The sequence below is a fragment of the Pygoscelis adeliae genome, unplaced genomic scaffold (assembly GCF_000699105.1).
Source record: "Pygoscelis adeliae isolate BGI_AS28 unplaced genomic scaffold, ASM69910v1 Scaffold78, whole genome shotgun sequence".
Lineage (NCBI taxonomy): Eukaryota > Metazoa > Chordata > Aves > Sphenisciformes > Spheniscidae > Pygoscelis > Pygoscelis adeliae.
This window is the reverse complement of record NW_008825409.1, coordinates 6118250-6139602: the sequence shown is the minus strand read 5'-3', so window position 1 is coordinate 6139602 and position 21353 is coordinate 6118250. Positions and strand designations below refer to the sequence as shown.

General features: G+C 40.4%; 1 protein-coding gene across 13 annotated transcripts in view; it reads left to right on the top strand.

The window, feature by feature from the left end:
* IKZF1 (IKAROS family zinc finger 1 (Ikaros)) overlaps positions 1-20991 on the top strand; it is a 55497-nt gene extending 34506 nt beyond the window's left edge. The window contains exons 3-7 of one of the 13 annotated variants that reach the window (XM_009330454.1): positions 2466-2726; positions 8513-8680; positions 10731-10856; positions 15345-15479; positions 19725-20991. In XM_009330454.1, coding sequence (XP_009328729.1) covers positions 2466-2726; positions 8513-8680; positions 10731-10856; positions 15345-15479; positions 19725-20431 — 1397 coding nt within the window. In that variant the 3' untranslated portion in view covers positions 20432-20991. Of the gene's footprint in view, positions 1-292; positions 353-2465; positions 2727-8512; positions 8681-8929; positions 8931-10730; positions 10857-15344; positions 15480-19724 lie in introns of all 13 variants that reach the window. The other 12 variants (XM_009330460.1, XM_009330456.1, XM_009330455.1 and 9 more) reach the window with 12 other exon arrangements.
* The last annotated feature ends 362 nt before the right edge of the window (positions 20992-21353 follow it).

Sequence of the window (21353 nt, the reverse complement as noted above, 5' to 3'; positions counted from 1 at the left end):
AGCAAAGGGAATACCCAGGAGAGGTTATGCATTTAGAAAACGTGATAAAACTTGTTGGATGCTTTGGAAGAAAAGGGCATTTTTACAAATGGAAATTGTTTTGGGCAGGTCAGGATTCCCCTGCCAACTGTCCTGCTGCTGTTCCTGCTTCATCCTAAGCTGCTTGTGTTGCTTCTGTGATGATAGTTCTCTTTCTCCTAGGTATTCCTCTTATAGCAATAATGCCATCTTCTTTTACATTTACTGCTAGCAGTACCACAAACCAGCATCCTGTTTGCCTTCTTTATTGCAGCTGCATACGGGGCAGAAGGCTTTAGGGACTTTCATGCAATAATTCCCAAATCTTTTTCCCGTAAGTATACTGCAAACTCAGCTCACAACAGAGCATTTCCACCTAGTTCCTACTTTTATGATTTTTGTTTGTGTCATTTCACTTCTCAGTAATGTACATTTGTCTGCATATGCTACCAAAGGGCTTAAGTAGTCTGATCTTTTTGCTTCGTTCACATGTATTTTGTTTTAACTTAACATAAAGCCTACTTCAAAAGCCACCTTCTCCAAATCCCTGGCAGGCAAGGAGCCTGTAATTGTTTTGTATAAATATATTTACATTCAAATTATTATTCTTATGATTAAGAGAAAAAAAATTGGTGTGTGAATTATGGAAAATCTATCATGTGCTCAAGCCAAATAGTTCTATTGCTTCCGTTCGCCATGGTGAAAACAGCAGTACGGGGTTGTAGTCCACTAAATTTGCAGAATAATGTAGATCACTTCTGTTTAGCCAGTCCTACGATCTTTGTAAATCACTGTTTGGTCATTGATTTTTTTTTTCCATATCTCTAAATTATTCCCCTTTTTAAGGCATACATTTTAAAGGAAAAACTGCTGTTTATGGTGTGCACTCATTCTGTCTTGCATATGATTTCTATTAAAAATGCAGTATTTGAAAAATCATTAAAACACCTAGACTGGTAGACTTTATAAAAGGTGTCCAGTCAAGCAGCGTTCAGAAATGTGGACACTTTACGCTCAACGTGTTTCCCAGTAGGATTTTGAGTCAGATACTCCTGTCAGTCACACCCATGCAATCCCCCTGGGACACCTGGGAGGTTGCAGGGTGTAGTAGAGCAGAGTTTGTCAAACCTTTCAATTTCAAATGAATGTCAAGGTCTTTCATCTCTTGAGGTAATTATTGCCCAGCGATTAATTATGTCATTGCTACACCACCACTTATGAATAAGGCTACCGTGAAACTACTGTTCCACAAAAGGAAAAGACCTGGTCTTTATTGGGTGAAACAGACCCCTTGTGTACTCAGCTGGCCACTAAAATAAATGTTTTCCTTTTTGGGGTGGGATGGGGTGAAGGAAGGGGTTTTTCACTGAAAGGAAAGTAAGATTTGGGGCAATGAAATGGTCTTTTTCAGCCTAATGAAGAACTATTTTTTCACCAAAATCATCAGATTAGAAAAGAGGGAAATAACTGTAAAGATGTTTTATTTTACACAAACATCATACAGTCCTATGGAGAGAAGAGGAATGAATGCTGGCGTTAACTGATCTGAATCTTGGCCTTTTTCCATAACATTTAGGCTTGCTGTGTTCATATTAGATCAAATTTACCAACACATGTTATCACATGTAGTGAGGCTATGCCAGATTTATACCTGAATTATTCTTCTAGTTGCAAGCGATTGTAATTTATGGAATTATAACACAAAGGACTTATCCAATAAAGTAAAACAGTTCTCCCACCCACCTTTGTTGATTTGACTGTTTTTTAATAGTAGCTCATGGCTGTAGAGATCCTCTCCTCTTACTCAGCGATCCTAATCCTGCTGTCCTAAAACCACAATTATGATTCCTATAATTTCCTATAACGATAGTTCTTGCTTTTAAATTCTTCCTTCCATCCTTTCCCACCCTGGTTTCTTTATCAGTGTTTGTACTCTTTGCTTTCCCGTTGTCCTTGCTTACCCCATAGAATTGCAAACCTAATATTTGGATTCAGTAAAACCCTCGGGATCTTCCTGCCAAGTGGAGAATGTTGCATTTTCAGTTCATTTTCATCCATTGTCTTTGATGAGTTACTTTCACAATTGTTTTGGACAAATCCATGTGAAGTGGATTCATTTAAAGTTTCATTCCAATTGGCCTGAATTGTCAAAATGAACGCTACAACTGCAAAACTCTCAAAGTGACCTAGGAACAGACTTGTAATGTGGTTTGGGTTCCCAGCTCCCTGGATGCCTTGTATTTGTCTTACTGATATTCACTGTTCATTGCTCCATGTGTTACAAACTCATTGCATTGCCCATAGAAATGTAGTCGTGTTTGTAGCTTTTGTTATTTAGGTATATTGTACATGCTGTTTAGAAGTTATCTCCTATGATGTGATTGTTTCTTTGCCACCGTATTTATTCTGTAACAAAACTGAGTGGCATCCTGTATTGTTTTTTTCAGCCGGTAATATTAAAATAGAGACTCAGAGTGATGAAGAGAATGGGCGTGCCTGTGAAATGAATGGGGAAGAATGTGCGGAGGATTTACGAATGATTGATACCTCGGGAGAGAAAATGAATGGCTCGCACAATGGCCCAGGCAGCAAGGCTATGTCAGGAGTTGGAGGCATTCGACTTCCTAACGGAAAGCTAAAATGTGATATCTGTGGGATAATTTGCATCGGTCCCAATGTGCTCATGGTTCACAAACGAAGCCACACTGGTAAGGCCTGCCATAGTTTTTCCTTTAGTTGACATGAATTGGCCACATTTTAGGAACTAAGACTTATTTTCTGTATCGTGCACGTGTTCCCTCTTGTAAGATAATGCAGCATCGGTGGGCATTTGGAACTCGGTTATTTTGTTACGCCATTTTGGACAGCACAGGAATTGAGATTTCTTCTTGATGGTCGTCCATCTATTGGGCTAGAAATTGTGCAGTTTGTTTGGTTTGAAGCTACATGAAAAACTCAAATTTAAAAAAAAAAGTAAAGGAGTCTGTTTAATTTCTAAGAAATTTCTAAGAATTGCTGAAGAAAAACCCATTTGTGGCTAACTCTGAAATCAACCCAGTTCTAATGTTTCCAACAATGCAACAAAGCTCAATATGGATCAGTGATTATGAAAGCGATTGGCAAAATAAATGTTAAGGGAATTGTACTGGCAATCTTAGTAAAAAAGGGGTTAATTTTATGTCAAATGTTTCATGAAGTAAAAACAAGTATTGTCACTGGTCAAGTCTGGACTAAACGGTTTCCACTGGGACACTAAAAGGGACATGTAAAGATATTGTGCTCCATAGGGATGGCTTTTCATTATACAGTGCTGTGAATCTTCTTGCCTCAATTTTCTAATTCTAAATAGTCTCAAAGAGTGCAAAAAATGAAGAGGCTGAAACAAATGAAGAAGTAAAGACCAGGGTGAGTCTCACCTTACCTGATATAAGCTGTCTAAAATTTAGGCTTCCAATCTAAACTCTAAGATCATCCATAGTTGAAGGAGAAGAACTGAACTGTACTGTTGTGCTACACAAGTTACTTTGAAAATAAATAAATAAAGTATTTGGCATTTTTGCATGAATATTCAAATAAGAGGGAATTTTAAAATATTTTTAAGGTAAGAATGACCTGTCCAATGTTTACTTTCCGCTGAAATAGTCGTGCTAGTGAACACATAGATACTTTCTTCCTCCGCATCCCCCCAACCATGCTTAAATGCTTTCCCCAGAATTACTAAGGAGTGAGATTAGCAAAGTGTTTTCAGAGTTTAATGGAGAGGATCCATGAAAAGACCCCAAGTGTCGTCCATCCCCCCCGATGCTAATGTCTGTCATTGTAACTGTGGCTGTTCCAGCTCTGGAAGGGTGTGATCTGTTAGCGTAACGTGCATTAGCCACGTTCAGAAGCAGTGCTGGTGATAGTTGGCTACTTCAAAGTGCTCTTCAATTCAATACGATAAATCCCTCTGTCAGGGAAGAGCAGATAATTATCTTTATTGGAAAAGCCACAACTAGTTCTCAGAAGAGAGGCTCCAGCCTACTTCCTAGATATAATAAAGTTCTTGTTGGTCGACTGTTTCCTTTTTTTTTTTTTTAATTGGATGTTAATGTGATCCTTTAAAGGTTGATAAAATGTATATGGAAAATGACTTGGACATGAGGCCTTTTAAACAGACCCATGGGCTTGAAGAGGATGCTGTAGTAGTTGAAATAAAATGTTGCAACTTAAAATGCATTTAGAGGTAGAAGTCTTTGTGCTTGTTTAAGGAGGCTGCTGTTTTATTAAAAGTACGCTGTTGCTGCTTCGGAGGAGCTGTTTCCAGTCCCTGAGGGTCAGAGGCAGTGCTTGCACCAGGGCTGAATGGCCTGCGTGGGGACACACCCGATTTTAGGGAGGCGGCGAGCAGAGCTGCCTTTGTTTCTAGTGCACTGGTTGGTACCCGGCAGGCTGAGTCTCTGGAGGATGAACTGGGCCGCCTGTTCCCTGTGGCAGCGTCCCTGGGGGCCGCCTCACGGGTTTCCCTGGCACAGACCTCCAGCTGCCCAAACTCCCTGCCTGGCAGAGAGACTCACGTGCCTGCCAAGGGTGCTCGGGGCACTACCACACAAGGGCTGTCACTCCGAGACTTCTCCGCCCTTTGCAGAGCCCTCCCCTTGCCAACGGGACCCTCTTTTTAATCAGAGAACATAGTTAAAACCTACAGTGGAAGCATCCCATGAGCTGCAGTTCGCTCAGCAGGACCTCCTTCTTTTACACTTAATAAAACTAAAGGGTGTGAAGTTGCGCTCCTGAGTCCTTCCATGGAAAGAAAGCCTTTGCTTTCCCTCCCGCCTCGCCCTCAACTCTTCTTCTGAGCAGCCTCTTTGGGTGAGCTCAGGTGGCTTTTCGGGGGCTGGCAAGGGAGTGGAGGCTCGGAGCTGGTAGTCTAAATTAAAGGGACGTCATGGGGAAACAGTGTTGACTGCTTTTCCTTTCAGCTGCGCTGTGAAAATTAAAGTAGAAATGGGATATACTATTACAGACATTTAACTGACTACGGCGAAGCCCATTTCAATACATGCCCGGTGAAGGAGTAAGACTGGCAAATGAATTACTTTGCTGCTAATTCATGTAAAACCTGCATATGCAGTGAGGTTTCCTTAAATAAATATTTGATAAGTGAACAAAACTCTAGCACACTAAAGTGCCAAAATAAAATGACTGCCCAACCTGATAAAAGGCATAATTGCTTTTAATGAATACACCTGCCAACTGCAGATACGCAGAGCAGCACCTGATATTTCTGCCCCCTCCTGTCTGCAAGCAGCTGTACAGCACTGGCTGCTTCCTAGCGCCTTACCTGTTGCTCCCGTCTGCGGAGCAAGTCCCACTCACAGGAGATGCCCGACTCTCCTCACCCTCCTTCCCCAAGGCTTTCAGTATGTTGATTTTCTCCAGCCTGCTGCTGTCTTGCTTGGTGTTTAGGAAAAACGAGATCTAGAAAGGAAAGAGAAACTCCCTCCTGCTCCCTGGTGCTGAGAACTTGGGGTATAGATTCAGGCTTCGCTTGCTCAGTGTGCACCTATGTGTGTGCATGTGTGCATATGCATATATGTGCATGTTTATGTGTGTGCATAGGTATATAGGGTATATATTCCCTTTTTATATGTACGCTTCTTTAACTTAAGTCACCAGCTAGTTCAGTTATGTCTTGTTAGTTGGATCTGAATGTCTCAAATTTATTTAGAGAATTAATGCCCATTGAAGAATGAGCATTAAAAAAAAAAGAGAAGAAAGAGAGCTATGCACGCCTCTGAGTATTAGGTGATTTTGTCATTATATTGTTTAAGAAATGAGAAAGATTTCAATTAAGATGATAACTATTCTTCACTGAATAAGTAGTCCAGGGCCCGTGCTTCCACTAAGGCTTGCAAATCACTGCAATGGTGGTTGATTCAATTCAGGGTCCCATTGCAGTTTTTGCTCCTGGGCCCATATTTGTACATAGCTACACACCGGGTGAAATTGGTGTGAAATAGGGTGAAAATCTGCCCAGGGTAGACACGTGCTGTTCAGAACCGGCAACAAAATAACACACAAAGCTGACCGTTTCAACAAAAGATGCATTATGTGTTTTTTCCTTCTGTCCTGTCCCTTCCCCATTTTGGGGGGATAGCGCCACACCCAGTAACCTTCCATCAGCGACCGTCTCCATCCTAGCCGGGCTGGGAGCTTTGCTGGGCTCACAAGGCAGGCGTTCCCCACCCCAGTAGCTGCAGCACGGATGACCAAGGGCTGGCCAAGCTACACGTTGTTTCAGGGTCTTTTGGTGGTGGTGTCTTTTCCCTTGTACAGCAACATGAGTGCAGGTTCCCTTACATTTGATCCCACTGTAAGTTTTGTAGAAATACTTGGTATGCAGCAGTCTCGTTTGAAATGCTCCATCCGTCTGTCTTCTCCACCCAGTGCAAGATTTCACCCTGTAATTGCAAGAGCTGTAGGCTGGAGATACATTTCATTCTTACTTTGCTTTCCATTTCATTCCTGGAGTACTTTTACGATCCTCGTTTTCTCCTCTTATGCTCCTCTGAGTAAAAATAACAGAAATGAATGCTAGAAAAGCTGTTTAGTAAGAATTAACCATTTCTTCTGAATTTGTGTCCCCCATGACAAACTGACTTCTTCATTACTGTTTCAGTCCATTTCTGAAAAATACCTTCCACGCTGAGTAACTGCCCCAAAGATTAAGAGGTAAAGCAGACAGACTCTTACCCGTTTTCTTTTTCCCCTAACAACTACTGTGCATGGCTTATGAAGTACATTGCAAAATCCTGTAAGGCTAACACTGGCATTTTTGTGGGCCGCCCCAGTTGAAGCAGGTGCGGATATAGTTTAGGTGAACACAGTTACCTGCTGGACAAAGAAAGTGAGCTCGTTTGGCTTGACGGGGACTATGCTGACCTGCTTGAAGCTGTTTGACCAATGCCAATATCTTGCCATAAAGTAGATTCATTTTACTGTTTGCTGAGTGCTAAAGCTGCCAGCCCTGATTTTGCAGATTTTGCAGATTTTTGTGTTGGGACTGTGCTGCTGTCTAATTGATTTTCAGCTGTTCTACTGCATTACCCAAAAGTCAAAAATGATCATGCCGCACATATATGCGCACATATGGACATACAAGTTGTTCCTAGATGTGCAAAATAATGTGTGATGGTTAAGTAAGAGAGAAGAAAGAAATTGTTTAACTTGTTGGGGGTTTTTTTTTGTATTTTAATTTCAGCACTGAAAATTTAAATTCAATATTATTGTTACATAAAGAAAATAAAAACTAAGAACAGGTCATCTCTGGGCTGTTTCTAATATTGTCGATGCATTATAATTACTAGAGCAGATTACATTTATGCCTAAGAGAAACAGAATTCAGCAAATGAGTTTCAAAGGCTGGTTTGACTTAGTCGAAGGCTACAGAGAAACGGGCATGCAGGAGTGGTTCCTGTTGATGGAGTGCTCTCATGTATAAATTTTCCTTTACTGCTATCTGGTACAACTGGAAACATATTATATTTCCCACTGACTTTAGACAAGGCCTCATCTATCTTAAATTTTAAAAAAACAGCCAAGCGAATAAATGAGCATATTGATTTTAAACAGCACTAAAAAGCAAACAACAGCCGTATTAATTTTTGCAAAGGCTAATTGATTCGCTTCCTTGATAACAGGCACCAGTTCAGACAAATCAGTGCTCTGCCTCTTCAAGTTTTATCCTGCGTCCGTCCAAAGTGTAGGCCAGCAGAGCCCATTTGTGCAGCTCCTCCGTTCATACCTTACCTAGAGAAGGGTCGGGACTTTGGCATGGAAGTACAGGGCTTCCTCTGCACTTAACTTATGTGATTTTAGTCTCTCTCTTTCTCTCTCTTTCTCTGTCTCTTTCCTGATTTGGCTGCTTAGGGACAGACAGGTAATGGAGAAGAAATTGAAAGGGAAAATACAGGGAAAATGTAAATGAAAAGAAGTTATTATAACTGTTATAATGAAGTGCCTTTCATTTAAATATAAGAATGTAACGCTGAAATGAACTTGTGATCCTGAAATGCATTTTTAATGAGTTTCCTTTTTATTTTGCTGCTTCAGTGGCATATTTTAAAGACCCTTTGAAAAAAGCCACATTAAAAACCCCACCAAATGCCACAACATGCAAAATTGGATATTGGTTTATTCCAAAACTGCTGATCAGGAAGAGTGGCTCTTCAACACAAAATGTTGCAGTCACTTTATTTAAATGAGTTTGAATTTGCATTGTGATGTGCCATTCTGATTTAGAAAAAAAAAATTAGATTTTCAGATCAAATTGACCCAGCCAGTGAAGCATTAAGAAACTGGCAGGTTTAGTCTGAAAGCCTCATGTTATATCAAACCTGCAGCCGGTGGAAGTCACAGAGCAGCAGTGAGAAAACAACTTTCTCACTGAAATCTTTCTCTTGTTACCACGTAAGATTTTTTGTTCTCACATATTTTCTCCTTCTCCCCATAGGAGAACGCCCTTTCCAGTGCAATCAGTGCGGAGCCTCCTTTACACAGAAGGGCAACCTTCTGCGCCACATAAAGTTGCACTCGGGTGAAAAGCCCTTCAAGTGTCACCTGTGTAACTACGCCTGCCGTCGCAGGGATGCCCTCACGGGACACCTGAGGACTCACTCGGGTAAGTGAAGGTGTGGGACCATCCAGGGGACCCGTTGAGGAGACAGGGGCGTTGGCGGCCACCAAGCCTGAGAGGTCTTCTCACCCTGTGGAGGCGAGTAGCCCCATGTTGGGGTTAACCAAGCTGTGAGCTGGCCGCAGTGTTTTAGCAGCAAAGAAATGACTAAACTCATCTCATACGCATGTTCCTTCACCAGAAGAACTGTTTTTTTTCCTGTACTTCTTGGCTGATTAAAAGTTTCTGTATTAGGGTTTCCTCTTACAAGTCTCATGTGTGTAATCCATTTCATGGAACTACGAACGTGAATTAAAGCTGATGAATGTTTTAGAGTTTGAATGGCATTTATCCACATGTAGAGATAATATAAGGTCCAAACACAGTAGGTTTTAAGTCACGAAGTCTCAAAAACCTCCAGTCTGGTAGTCATTCTCGACCTAAGGAGTGAATACCACCTACAGCATTTGGCAGCAGTTATTTGTTGCACCTTGTTACTACAATTACTTTGAAAGAGAAAGGGTGGGAAGGAGGGAGAGGGTGGGAGAGAGAAAGATAATAATCTTCCAAAAAAGAGGACTCTGCTACCGTTTTTCAGTGTTTTGTCTCAACAGTAATATAGAGATCTGAATAAATATTTTTGAATAGCTGCGCTTTTCCATTACCACGAACCTCTCGTTGTTTGACAGAAGCCATAGTCACATACCTTTTGTGAAGCAAAACCAATTTAGCATCTTTAAAGTGCCTTTAAAAGCAGAGCGTTGTCTCATCTAGTTTCCCAAGCTAAGCTGGAAATGCAAGCTGTTATTTGGATAGGAGATCTGCAAAACACATTTCTGGAACTGACACTTGTAACTTTACTTGCAAAAGTTGGCTTTGGGACCAAGTTCTGGGTAGCAGAAGGGGAGCTCTCAAAGTGACATTTTTGTGTGGCACAAAACTAAGGAAATTCTTCTCCAGCACACACATTAAATAATAAGATCCCTAGTGTTGGTGCCAGATGTCCAAAATAATTTCCACTTCTCCTGTTTGGTCCTGGTCTGATTCAGGAAAGCACATCTTTAAAATACTGTTTTGCCTCCCTCTCCCTTACTGTTACTGATTTTCATGGCTGCACAATTTTAAACATAATTTTTCATATACACATGAAGTTACACCTAGACACTTTTGGCGAACTCTGAGGATTCCGTAGCTAAAGACACAATGGATAAACTGTAGATTTTTGATTAGTTCCTGCAGTTGGCAAATTGACATCAATACATTATAAAACAAGTTGGATATCTGAGTCTGATTTTCATCTGAGAATTTGTAAATAAAATTAGAATCATAGAATCATAGAATCATAGAATAGTTTGGGTTGGAAGGGACTCTAAAGGTCAATTCAGAAATTAAGCTGTGTAACCATCTAAAATTATGAAAAGACATATAAGGTGACAGTTTTGTCATGCTGAGACAGAAAATTCAGGTCCAGAAGTCCGTGAAACCATATTGTTACTGCGAAATGCCTGGAACTGCCTACATCTGGATTGGTGTAATACAGAAAAAAATTTGTCACGGCATTTCTCTTGAATTTCCAGAAGCAGAGGGCAAGAAAACATGTGAAATCTAACGTTGTCCTAAAAGGGTTGAACTGGTTCTGGTTACATCAGAGCTGACATCCAGCCGTGGGCAGGTGTCTCTACCTACACCACCAGTTCCCCTGTCGGCAGGCTCTGTGGGAGCTAGGCATTAAAGCAGCTATGCTCAGACCTTTGAAGGTGTCTTCGTTTCTAGCTTGTGTAGATGCCGTTTTTGAAGATTTAATGTCGCAGTCCTTATCTGATGTGAATCATCTGAAATCAGCTTGCAGCACCCACAGAATTGGCCTGTTGATGTAAAGATATACAACTAGTTTTCCATTAGTTTTTGGGTTTTTTTTAAATTGACAAAATCTTTCTTCAGTTCACCACAGCATGCATTTATTTTTGGAGTGGGCTTTTTTCCTGTTGTTCTTACCATTATTAATATGCTGTTGAATACCTCATCTGCATCTCTCAATTAATTGTGTTTTCTCCAGTTGGCAAACCCCATAAGTGTGGATACTGTGGTCGCAGCTATAAGCAGCGCAGCTCTTTGGAAGAACATAAAGAACGCTGTCATAACTACCTGCAAACCATGAATATCTCAAGCAGCCTTTATTCAGGTAATAAACGTGTCCGTTTGGGGATTAATGCTGTCCTGCCACGTATGCAGAAAAAGGAGTGTAAAAGGAACAGTAGTACCATTTGTGGCATCTTTTGCATTGGGGAGGCACACACACACCCCAGATATATGATATTGCATCTGGATTTATTCTATATTTGATAAATATTTGGCTGTTGTCTCGTTTTGTTTAGCTCAAACAAAAAGCCAAAGTAAAACTCAGGCACGTAGCAAAACACTTGTAAGACCTGGAAAATTTCAGTTCACCATCTCAAGACAGTACGACTACATCATCTCACCACCTTTCCCTTTTGCTTGGAGTCCTATATCGCAGTACTCTTGTGGATGTATTCTTAATAAAGACTTAATATCAGTATTCTAGGTAGGGCTGCAGAATCTTCTGCATTGCACATCTCCTGCCCTTCCCAGGCACAGCTTAAGGGGCTTACTTGACCACTGCGACCAACTCATCTAACAAGGATGAGCCATCTGTCTTTGATCTCACTCTTCCAAGAAAGAGGATGTGAAGGCAGAGGCATTTAATTTAGCCAGTTTGACTGAGACAGTCCAGAAAGGCTAATAATTTGTTGACAGCCTTCTTCCCAACTTCCCCTTCAAAAGAAAACTGGGGGGAGGTGAGGAGCTGTTGTGCTTCTCTGAGAGACCGGTCTTATGATGAAGGTAAAGTCCATTTCTTGGAGACTATCATCAACTCTAAAGCTATGCCCAGAAATAGAGCAAATGGATATCGGGGTTTGGAAGATTTTTAACAAAGATCCTAAAGATCTATATGGGATTGATCCCAGTAAATAGCCATACAAAATCCCCTTGCATGTGCAGTTTTAGATAGAGAATGTAAGATCCAGCTTCTGTGGTGGAGTTTAAGCCCATCCAGTAAGTTACATTTCTTGCATACCTTTTTGATCCTGTCAGTATATGTTATTTGGTTTGTCAAATGACAAAAATGGAAGGTTCTCTCTGACCTACTTGCAATGATGCCTTGTTTAATATTTTATATCTGGACAGAACCTGAATATGTTTTTACATGCTATCAAATAACGTAAAGTGTACGCACATAATGATAGCAGTGAATACAGCTGAGATGCTTCTGGCAGACAGCATATTAGAGCAGCGCCCCTTCTAATTTTATTGAGGGGCTGGAGACTGTATAAATAGAAAAGCTCAACATAAGATACAGTAGGCAACAATACTTATTGCTCAAAGAGGTGATAGGATTTAGAAGCCAATATTCTGTCTTGGGATTTGACTTTTTGGTGTCTGGCACATGGATTTGAATGCCTGCACACAGAACATGAAAATCTGCATGAATGAGTAGCTGAACTACTACTAAAGTCTTAGTAAGCAAAAATGTCCGGATGAAACGGATATAAGGAATCATAAGCTTTAATAAGAAATAATACAGTTTTAGAGATGGATCTTTGTTTATAGCAAATCATGACAGGAGAGTTTACACTAGCTTAGGACTGAATATCTAATAACTCAGTGGGGTGAAAACTTGGGGAATTCTTGAATGCTTGGAAGAATTAGTTCTTCCTTGCATATATTGAAAACATCATATAAATCTGTATTTGATATAATAGGAGTGCTTTTGCAAATTAGAAAATAATATTCAAGGAATAACTTCTGGGTTTAGACCTTGTATCCTGCCAAAAAAATCGCTCTTAAAATAAAAAATTTTAGTACTCCGTTAATAAATCAATTCCTTACGTTTCTAAAAATAAAACTTTCCTGCTTTTTTCCTAGTATTTTGCATTCTAAACAATCTATTCTGCTTCACTGCAAACATACCAGTTTGCCATGTTTACATTTTTTATTTCCCTTATAAACTCAAAGATGAAAACGTACAATGAAACAGTTGAGAATGAGTGAGTGTCCTTCTCGGATTTTTAGTGCATTCTACATTATAGCTAGAAAAGCAAGTAGTTACGCTACCACTGTTCTTATAATCATGGTGTGATATGGAGCTATTAGAGTCATAATTCAGGCCCTTTTTTTTCCCCCAGACTCAAAAAAGTTGGTACAAAAATCAGCTAGGACATCTAATTTGACATTCTGCTACAGTGGGATTGTTTTTTACAGCATTTTTAAAATACTTTGTGCTGTATACATAGAAAAAATGTCAGTTGAAAGGACCTAAACTGGTAAAAGCTTTCCATCAGCTTGTAAATCTAACAAATATAATTGGGAAAGTACTTAAATACGGGAAAGATCCAGAAAAGAGGAGTAAGGAGGGGAACATGAGATTGTATTTATATTTTAACTTTTGTTTGCTTTCTTTAAAAGAAGGAGATTCAGCATGAAATTAGGAACTTGATGAATTTAATGGCAAAATTCTTATTTTAGAGGACTAGAATCTCACTGTCCATGTGAAGTTCTTCTCTTAGAGATGCTAATTGGAGTTTTGCATTTGAGTTGAGTGGAAGTGTGCTGAAGTCTTACCAGGCCTATATAAAATAACAATAGAAATAGTTTATGAAGTTTAAAAAGGGTCAATTACAATTTCTTCCATCACTGGTGGATTTTCATTTGGAAAGATAATTTTTTTTTTTAATTTCAGTTCACAGACTCCAAATTACAGAAAAGTAGTTATCAGGTTGGTGGCAAATTTCAGGGGGTGTCAGTTGGGAAGGCTGGAAATTAGTATATGGTTAAATTTGGCCAGTTTGGGGGGGGAGGGGGTATAGCAGTTTTAAAAGTTGCAGTTTGAAAGTTGAATACATAACTTACCCTCTCTTGAATTGATTAGAAATGGAACGTTATATCCTAAACAGGTGTTTCTTGATCATTTCAACTTCTAATTAAAAACTCAATCTTTTGTTTCCCTGTCGAACGGGCTGCTTTAAAACATTCTCTGTAAATCTCTTCCTAAAGTGGTATCTGGAAGCCTTAGCCAGCACAAGATGCTTGCTAGTGTGTGCTTGTTTGATGACGACTAGATACCATCAATGCCCTTTACTATCCTGCATCTTCATGACCACGTTCGGCTCATACCTTGTGTTGGTCACAATCTTTAGCACCTTATGGGGCTGGGGCATAATTCCATGAGACTCGTCGCTGTCGCTGTCGCTGTCACTGCGGTTTGTGCTGCTGCAGCAGGGACTCAAGAACCAGTTGTGTACTCTTCTGCTTGGTCTTGCGGGTTGTTGCTGTCTAGGACACTTCACCTGCTTTTTCCAGTTGTCCACCAGACCCTGATTTCACATCTTTCAGGAACAATGAAACTTTTGCAATCATCCTTTTATAGCAGTGGTATATTGCCAAAATAACATTGCATAGGAACGGCGTGTTCTCAACTATTGAGAAACAACCAGGTACCAGAGAAATGGGTTCTGTGAACCCGTCTCATAGCTGAAAGGAATAAATCCAGTGATAAAACATTCTCAGCAGGCACAGAAGGCAAAATGTAGTGGAGCGGCGCACGTAATTGAAATAGCTTGCAGAACCAAAGTCTAAAAAATCATCTTTTGCTTCTCCCTTCAATAGCAACTCACAAGTTCAGGAAAAATATCCATATCCTAGTAGCAGGTAAAAGTAAAATTAACCCCTTTCTCTCCTGTCTCTGACCCCCCTCGCCAAAAAAAAAAGAAAAAACCAAAACCCAGTTGTGCTGTGATCTCGCTGCGTATCACCTTTCCTTTAGATGCTGGAAGTCAGAAATACCTTTCCGTACATTTGTCATAGTCATTGTTTTGACAGTGCATTTTCATACATCCCTTCTGTTTCTGCAGGAAAGTGCTGAAGTGAAACGTAGTGAAAGGGAAATAGTCTCCCTTTCCTAGAGCCTCACAGCTAAGCTCCTCTCTAATCCTACAGAGTCTCAGCAGCAGCAGGAAGTTGGGAAACGCGTTTGAGTGTCGGAAGTCAGTGCTCCACTATAAATGTGGCTTTAGCAACTTAGGTTAAATTGCCATTTAAAGTCTAAAATTGCATCAAGGAAGTTTAGCAATATTTACTAGGGGAAAAGGGGAGAAGGGAGGGTGTAGCTTGCACATACATCTTCCACTGCTGGAGTTGAGAAGTTTGTCCATTGCTCCTGCTAAAGAAGCAATGATCATACAGGTGGTTCCGCTGGGAGAGGTGCAGAGGGACAGGTGGGAGTGACAGTGGGAGGGTGAAAAGATGAACTGCTTCGTGTCCAGTATAATGTTAGGACGTAATTTACTCATGGAAATGCCGAGTGGCTGTAGAACAAGGGTGGAGTGTTTACGTTACATACAGGCAGACGCCTCGCAGTTGCAATCTCATTTTCGTATCCTAAACAAGGGAAAGATGAACATGTACATAGATTAATCAGCGTGAGGGACTTTGTTACCAGGAGTCAGAATCGTCCTGTGTCTGCAGTGGTGAGCTCCTCCTTCCAGCTGGTTGGGAGCTAAAAGTCATTAGCTGAGAAACAATAACCTGAAGACAATAGTTCCATTAAAATGGAACAAGCGTGCCTAACCCTTCTGATGTCATTTGATTTCAGTCATAAAAGAGGAAACTAACCAGAGTGAAATGGCTGAAGACCTGTGCAAGATAGGGTCAGAAAGATCCCTCGTGCTGGATAGACTAGCAAGTAACGTCGCCAAACGTAAGAGCTCTATGCCTCAGAAATTTGTTGGTAAGAGTTAAACGTTTGCTGTCTCCTAAAAAATAAACCAAAACAAAACCCAAAAAACATCTCACAGGATTTTTACTTTTGCTTTATGATTTTACTTGTTTTACTAAATTAGCAATATCTATCTCTATAGAAGCAGATACAGCAATGTGTTGGGGGAAAAAAAAAAACCCAACCAAACTTCTCCCACATACATTTCTGCATGTTTAATTTTCCACATCTGGAGATCGATTTTAAGTCTTTTTCCTGTCTTTTTCTAATGCTTATGAACCAGATCATTACAAGATCTGGACAGGCTTTTGAAGTTGCCTTAAGAACCTAAAGATAGGAATAGAAGTTTCCTATTGAAAAAGCATTTGACCACACTTTCAGGGTTATTTTATTAATTTCTTGGACGACATCCAGATCTGAGCATATTAGTGTTTGTGAAAGCATTTGTGAATAGTTGAGCATAGGCTGGATAATGTTCTTCACCCCTTCATAAAGTCTGTATACTTTTACAGCCCAAAATGAGAATGGAAATAAACATACATAGGTCTGAGAATAATACCTAAATGAAAAGATCTTTGGGTACATTCTATAAATGATGCAAAAAGTTCATGCCCATTTGCACCTAGTAGGCATGTTTTTGTCTTAGCAATGAAAAAATGGAGGCTACACCTATATTCTGTTTGGTAAGCCTGTACCAAGCAGTGGCTAGATCAGTTCTGTAATAGTGAGACCCACAGACAATATTTTGTCAGCTATGTAGAGTTAGTCTTAAATGAATAAAAACATGGGACATCAGAGGACAGCATATACTCATATCTAGTTAGATTCTTCTAGAATTCTCTGCACATTCATTTAGAATATTAGTCTGTAGGAGGCAATCAGAGAAAACTGAAGTCTGTGGAAAAAAACACACATTAAGAAGGTCTTCAGTCAAAAGTCAAGGCAAAAAAAGACCAGTTTATGGGACAGAAATTCCAAATGTACTTTATTCAATGAGGACACAAGGGTGAAAGGAAAGTTAGTATTTCTGAGACAAGGGAAGGGGACTCTCAGCTACGTCAGGAGGGGCAACAAAAGGTTTGAAATGGAATTCCAAGATTGTCTTCAAGTCCAAAGGCAACAATCCCAGGAGGTAGTCAATGATAAGAAATGCTTATGCTTATGAAAGGACAAAGTTGTAGTAGAGGTAGTTACAAAAAATATATCAACTATGTGAGGCAAACCTGATTCGTTTAGACACTCTAGTAACTGATTGCATTAGGCAAAATACTAATTCTGTGGAAGACCAGGAAGACCAGAAGTGTTAAAATTTAAAAGGTACTAGCGAGTATCCTATATGCGATGCATACGTGGGTGTGGACTAGTTTTTCATTCTCCTTTTCTCTCTTCACCCTGAATAACAGTAAAGACAGCCACTTTAACTATGAGTTTTAGGAGGGCAGAGTTTCCTGTCAGTTAGTTATTCAGGGTGCAGTGTAGGAAGACAACCTACTGACAGCAGATATTTATGGAAATTTGCTAACCTTCAAAAGGATGAACTTTTCTGACAAGAAAATGCCCCCAAATCCTTTCCTTTCCAATCTTCACCTGCTGCTTCATGTAATAGGTAAATTCCTGATTAACACAAGGTTGGGCCAGCTGGTCAGGAGAGCTTTTGGGTAATAAAACATGTTTATTGCTCCTGTAGATTACCGTGTCATCCCAATCCCCGTGCTGAATTCCAGGGAGAAGGAGCAAATGGCATCCTTCGCATAAGGGAGAGACTGTCTGCTGCTTTGCTCATCGTTAAGGCTAAATTCATTACCTTTCAAAAGTGAGATTGTTCACCAAATTAAGCCAGTTATCTGTAAAATTCTCTATCTATTCCTAACTGGCATAGCTCCTAGACCCGGGAGCAGAACTGGGCCATCCAAACTAGAGAGTGAGAACTGCAGGCGAGGTTGACACACATTTATCATGTTAAAACAATAGGCAGCAAAGAAAAGAGAAGGGGTTAAAAACAAAAAAAAAAGAAAAGAAAAGAAAAGAAAAGAAAAAAGTGCCCACCATGCACTGCATGCATTTTTACTATTTAGGTAGCTGCTGCAGAACCCTAAGCAGTGCAAACCATTAGCAGTTTAATTTACTTATGCTCTAATAACCACAGAAATGAGCTATTATTTTGAATGAGTGCAAGTATTGTCTGCATTGCCCACATACAGAAACGATACCTGCCTACCTCAAGTTTGAGTCTGTTTCAGACAGTTCTGCTTGGAAACAAATTTTTCTTAGGAGCACTTGATCCTCTCAGGCCACCTACCAACTGGTTGTGCTACATAAAGCAAATACTACCCAAGAAACAGCTATTAAAATGCCTTCTGGATGCCCAAAATTTTGTGTATAATGAAGACCAGTCCAACTTTTCAGTGATATAGAGTCCACATGGAATACAAACTATTTTGACCTCACTTTTTCCTCCTTGAGTTAACGGTATACATTCATATTAGGACAGGTTTTCTATATATCATTCAAGACTCTTTCATGACGCCTATTTGGAATCTTAAGCCTCGAACTCTGCCTGAAAACTATAGCATTAGAGTGGGTAAATCTGGAAAAAAAACTGCACCCCAGCAGAGGGGTGCTCAAATTGGCAGAATAATAGGGAAAGGAAACAAGAGGAAGTTGAAGCTTGTGCAGCACAGCTAGAAGGTGTCTGTACCCTACATCCCTTATAGGAACTTACGCAATGCTCAGAGTGTTTCTTTCTCTGCTTGCAGAGCATGGACAAACTAGTATGAAACCGTATCTTGTGGGAAATGTAGACAGCAGGACTTTCTACACTTTAGCCCCATCATTGCAATAGTGTCATGCTAGAACTTTTCTGGGCTCTTCACTGACTTTGAATAGTCAATTTGAGTAGAAACTGGGTGGGAAATTGTTGATAAATTAATTTGCAGATCTTCTGGTGAATTTTCCATGCCCCTATTAGCATTTCTTTTAGATAAATTAGGACTTTCCAAGGCCTACCAGCAAATGTCATGTTGATTAGGAAACGGTGACAGCACCTCATAGAGATACTTGTGGCTTTCAATGAATTTCCCAAGATCTGCAGAGCTCGAAAATCTATCCGGACTATAAACAATGGGTTATTCGTAAACCCTAGGAATCTGTGGGAATTTTCTACCCCTTAGCGTTTGCACAAATTTATTAGGAGCCTGATAATAACATTGATGGTTTACACTGTTTGAGAAGACTGTTCAGGTTCATAAAATCAGCGTCTGTGCATTTAAATGATTTCTCCCACTCCTAACTTTTACCATCTATGTTTTGCTTAGTCCTGTCTGTCCAGGAATTTTGAGAAATTGTAGTGAAACTCAGCATTCAATACTAGGGTATCCAGCTAGAGATACATCAGTGCAGCCCAATTTTAAAAAAATTAAGAGTTCCCCCTTACTTTTGGCATCCCAAATCAGAGTCAAAGTTACAAGTAACAAGTAATCTTGCACATATAGGGCTTTTTAACTCATAGGAAAAATGTATTCCAACTACAAATGCACTTCATTTTTTTCCATGGTTCTTGGCTGCTCCTATAGATCATAACCTTTGACACAAAATTTTTAGGAACGTGAGTAGCTTCTGGTAATGTGTCTAACATGGCTTATTTAAAAAACAAGGTGAGGGGGTGGGAGGTAGCAATATGAAAAGTTAAGTTTTTGTTGATTTTTCTCTGAAATGACATATGACCACATTACCAATGTGGGTTATTTGTAAGAAACTGAAGATCTAAAACTAAAACATACAATTTCCAGTCTAAAATTGTAATATTTTAGGGAAAAAATATTGGTAATGTGCTTCATGCTCTGAAGCATGAAGGCCAGGCTCACTGTAACAGTGCTGGTACACTGTCTCCACTAACCACAAAGGCATACCTCAGCTCACTGTAGGAGGCAGATGAGGGAGTCCAGTTAGAAAGGAGAAAGAGAGGATGAAGCACTCGATCTGTAGCTCCCACGAGTCCCCATATAGTTATTTCCAGAGTCTGTTTTCATCCATTTGCTTTTCCAAAGACCTCAAATTATTTTGCAGGTTAAAAAAAACACACCAACCAACCATTTTTCTGACCAGCTATGTTAGAGAACTATGAATACCTCAGGTGAATTTCAGAGGTGGATTTGATCAACTCTTTTCTTCCATGTTGCTGTTTTATTAATCCACGATGTTCAATTCCTTAATTTGGTAGAAATCGACCCTCTAACTCCTGACTGTTTTTCACTGCAGGTGAGAAATGTCTGCCCGATCTTCCATACGATGCCACCACCAACTATGAGAAGGAGAATGAGATAATGCAGACGCACGTTATAGACCAGGCCATTAATAACGCCATCAGTTACCTGGGGGCAGAGTCCTTGCGTCCCCTTGTCCAGACACCACCAGGTGGTTCTGAGGTGGTGCCCGTCATCAGCCCCATGTATCAGCTCCACAAACCTCTCGGGGACAATCAGGCTCGCTCCAACCATACAGCTCAGGACAGCGCAGTGGAAAACTTGTTGCTGCTTTCCAAAGCCAAATCTGTCTCCTCCGAACGAGATGCCTCCCCCAGCAACAGCTGCCAAGACTCAACAGATACAGAGAGCAATAACGAGGAACGCAGCGGTTTAATTTACCTGACAAACCACATAGGTCCCCCTGCGAGAAATGGCATCTCTATAAAAGAAGAAAACAGGCAATATGATGTCTTGAGGGCAGGTACTGACAATTCCCAGGATGCTTTCAAAGTGATCAGCAGCAATGGGGAGCAAGTGAAAGTTTACAAGTGCGAACATTGTCGAGTCCTTTTCTTGGATCACGTGATGTATACGATCCATATGGGCTGCCACGGGTTCCGCGATCCTTTTGAATGCAACATGTGTGGCTACCATAGCCAGGACAGGTACGAATTCTCTTCCCACATAACTCGAGGGGAGCATCGTTTCCACATGAGTTAAAACTCCTCCGGCACAGATCTAGCCTCAACAGCTGCGTTACTGGAGCTGCACGAGCCATGACAACAACAAAGCACAAGTGAGCTGGACAGTAAAAGTAACAAGAGAATCAAAAAGTTCAGCTATCTTCTCCCACAAGAAAATATTTTTCCTTTTGGTAGCGTGCATTGCAACCCAGTTTTCTAAAATGAGTACTAAAGTTTTTACTGAAAATGTTTGATCACCAAAAACCTTTAGTAATATAAGTAGGAGCTTTTGTAGTCACATAGCTGAAAGTCCTTCCCTTAACTGATGCTTCTTGCAAACCTCCCTTGCCAAAACTGTTAACCATGCGCAGGATGCACCATGCAGACGAGGACGCAACAGGCAGGAGTGGCCAAGCTTTCTCCCTTAACACCCTGAGCGTAGGGCTCTCACACCAGCTGTATGTTTTTTGACTTCCTGGTATTATTTGACTCTTTTGGGAAGATTAAACTCAACTAAAGATGGAGGGGTTCATCTCAGATGGCTTCACAGACAGCTGCGGGGGGGGATGGGACCCCCCCAGCCAGAGGGTTCTGAGTTGCTTTGGTGGTAAAAAGTAGAACGTTTCCACCTCCAAGGGTGCTGCTGGTATTGACAGCACGACATGCCTTGTTTGTGTCACTAGGCAGGCGAGCAGGTGTGTGACAGGTAGAAGAAGCACCCTTGTAATATACTCTGTGACGTATGAATTGCGTTTAATGTATAGAAAAAGGGTATGGTTGGCTTTTCTTTGAATAAATGTTTTCCCTCACTATCCAATAAAACCCCACTTTTCATTAAGCAAACCCTCCTCTCTCTGCACAAACAAGTTACAATGTATTTAATTTTTCTTTCTTTCTTTTTTAAGTTTTAGTTATTTAGAGAAGTATGATGTACAGTTGAGAAAAGCACTAGCTAGAAA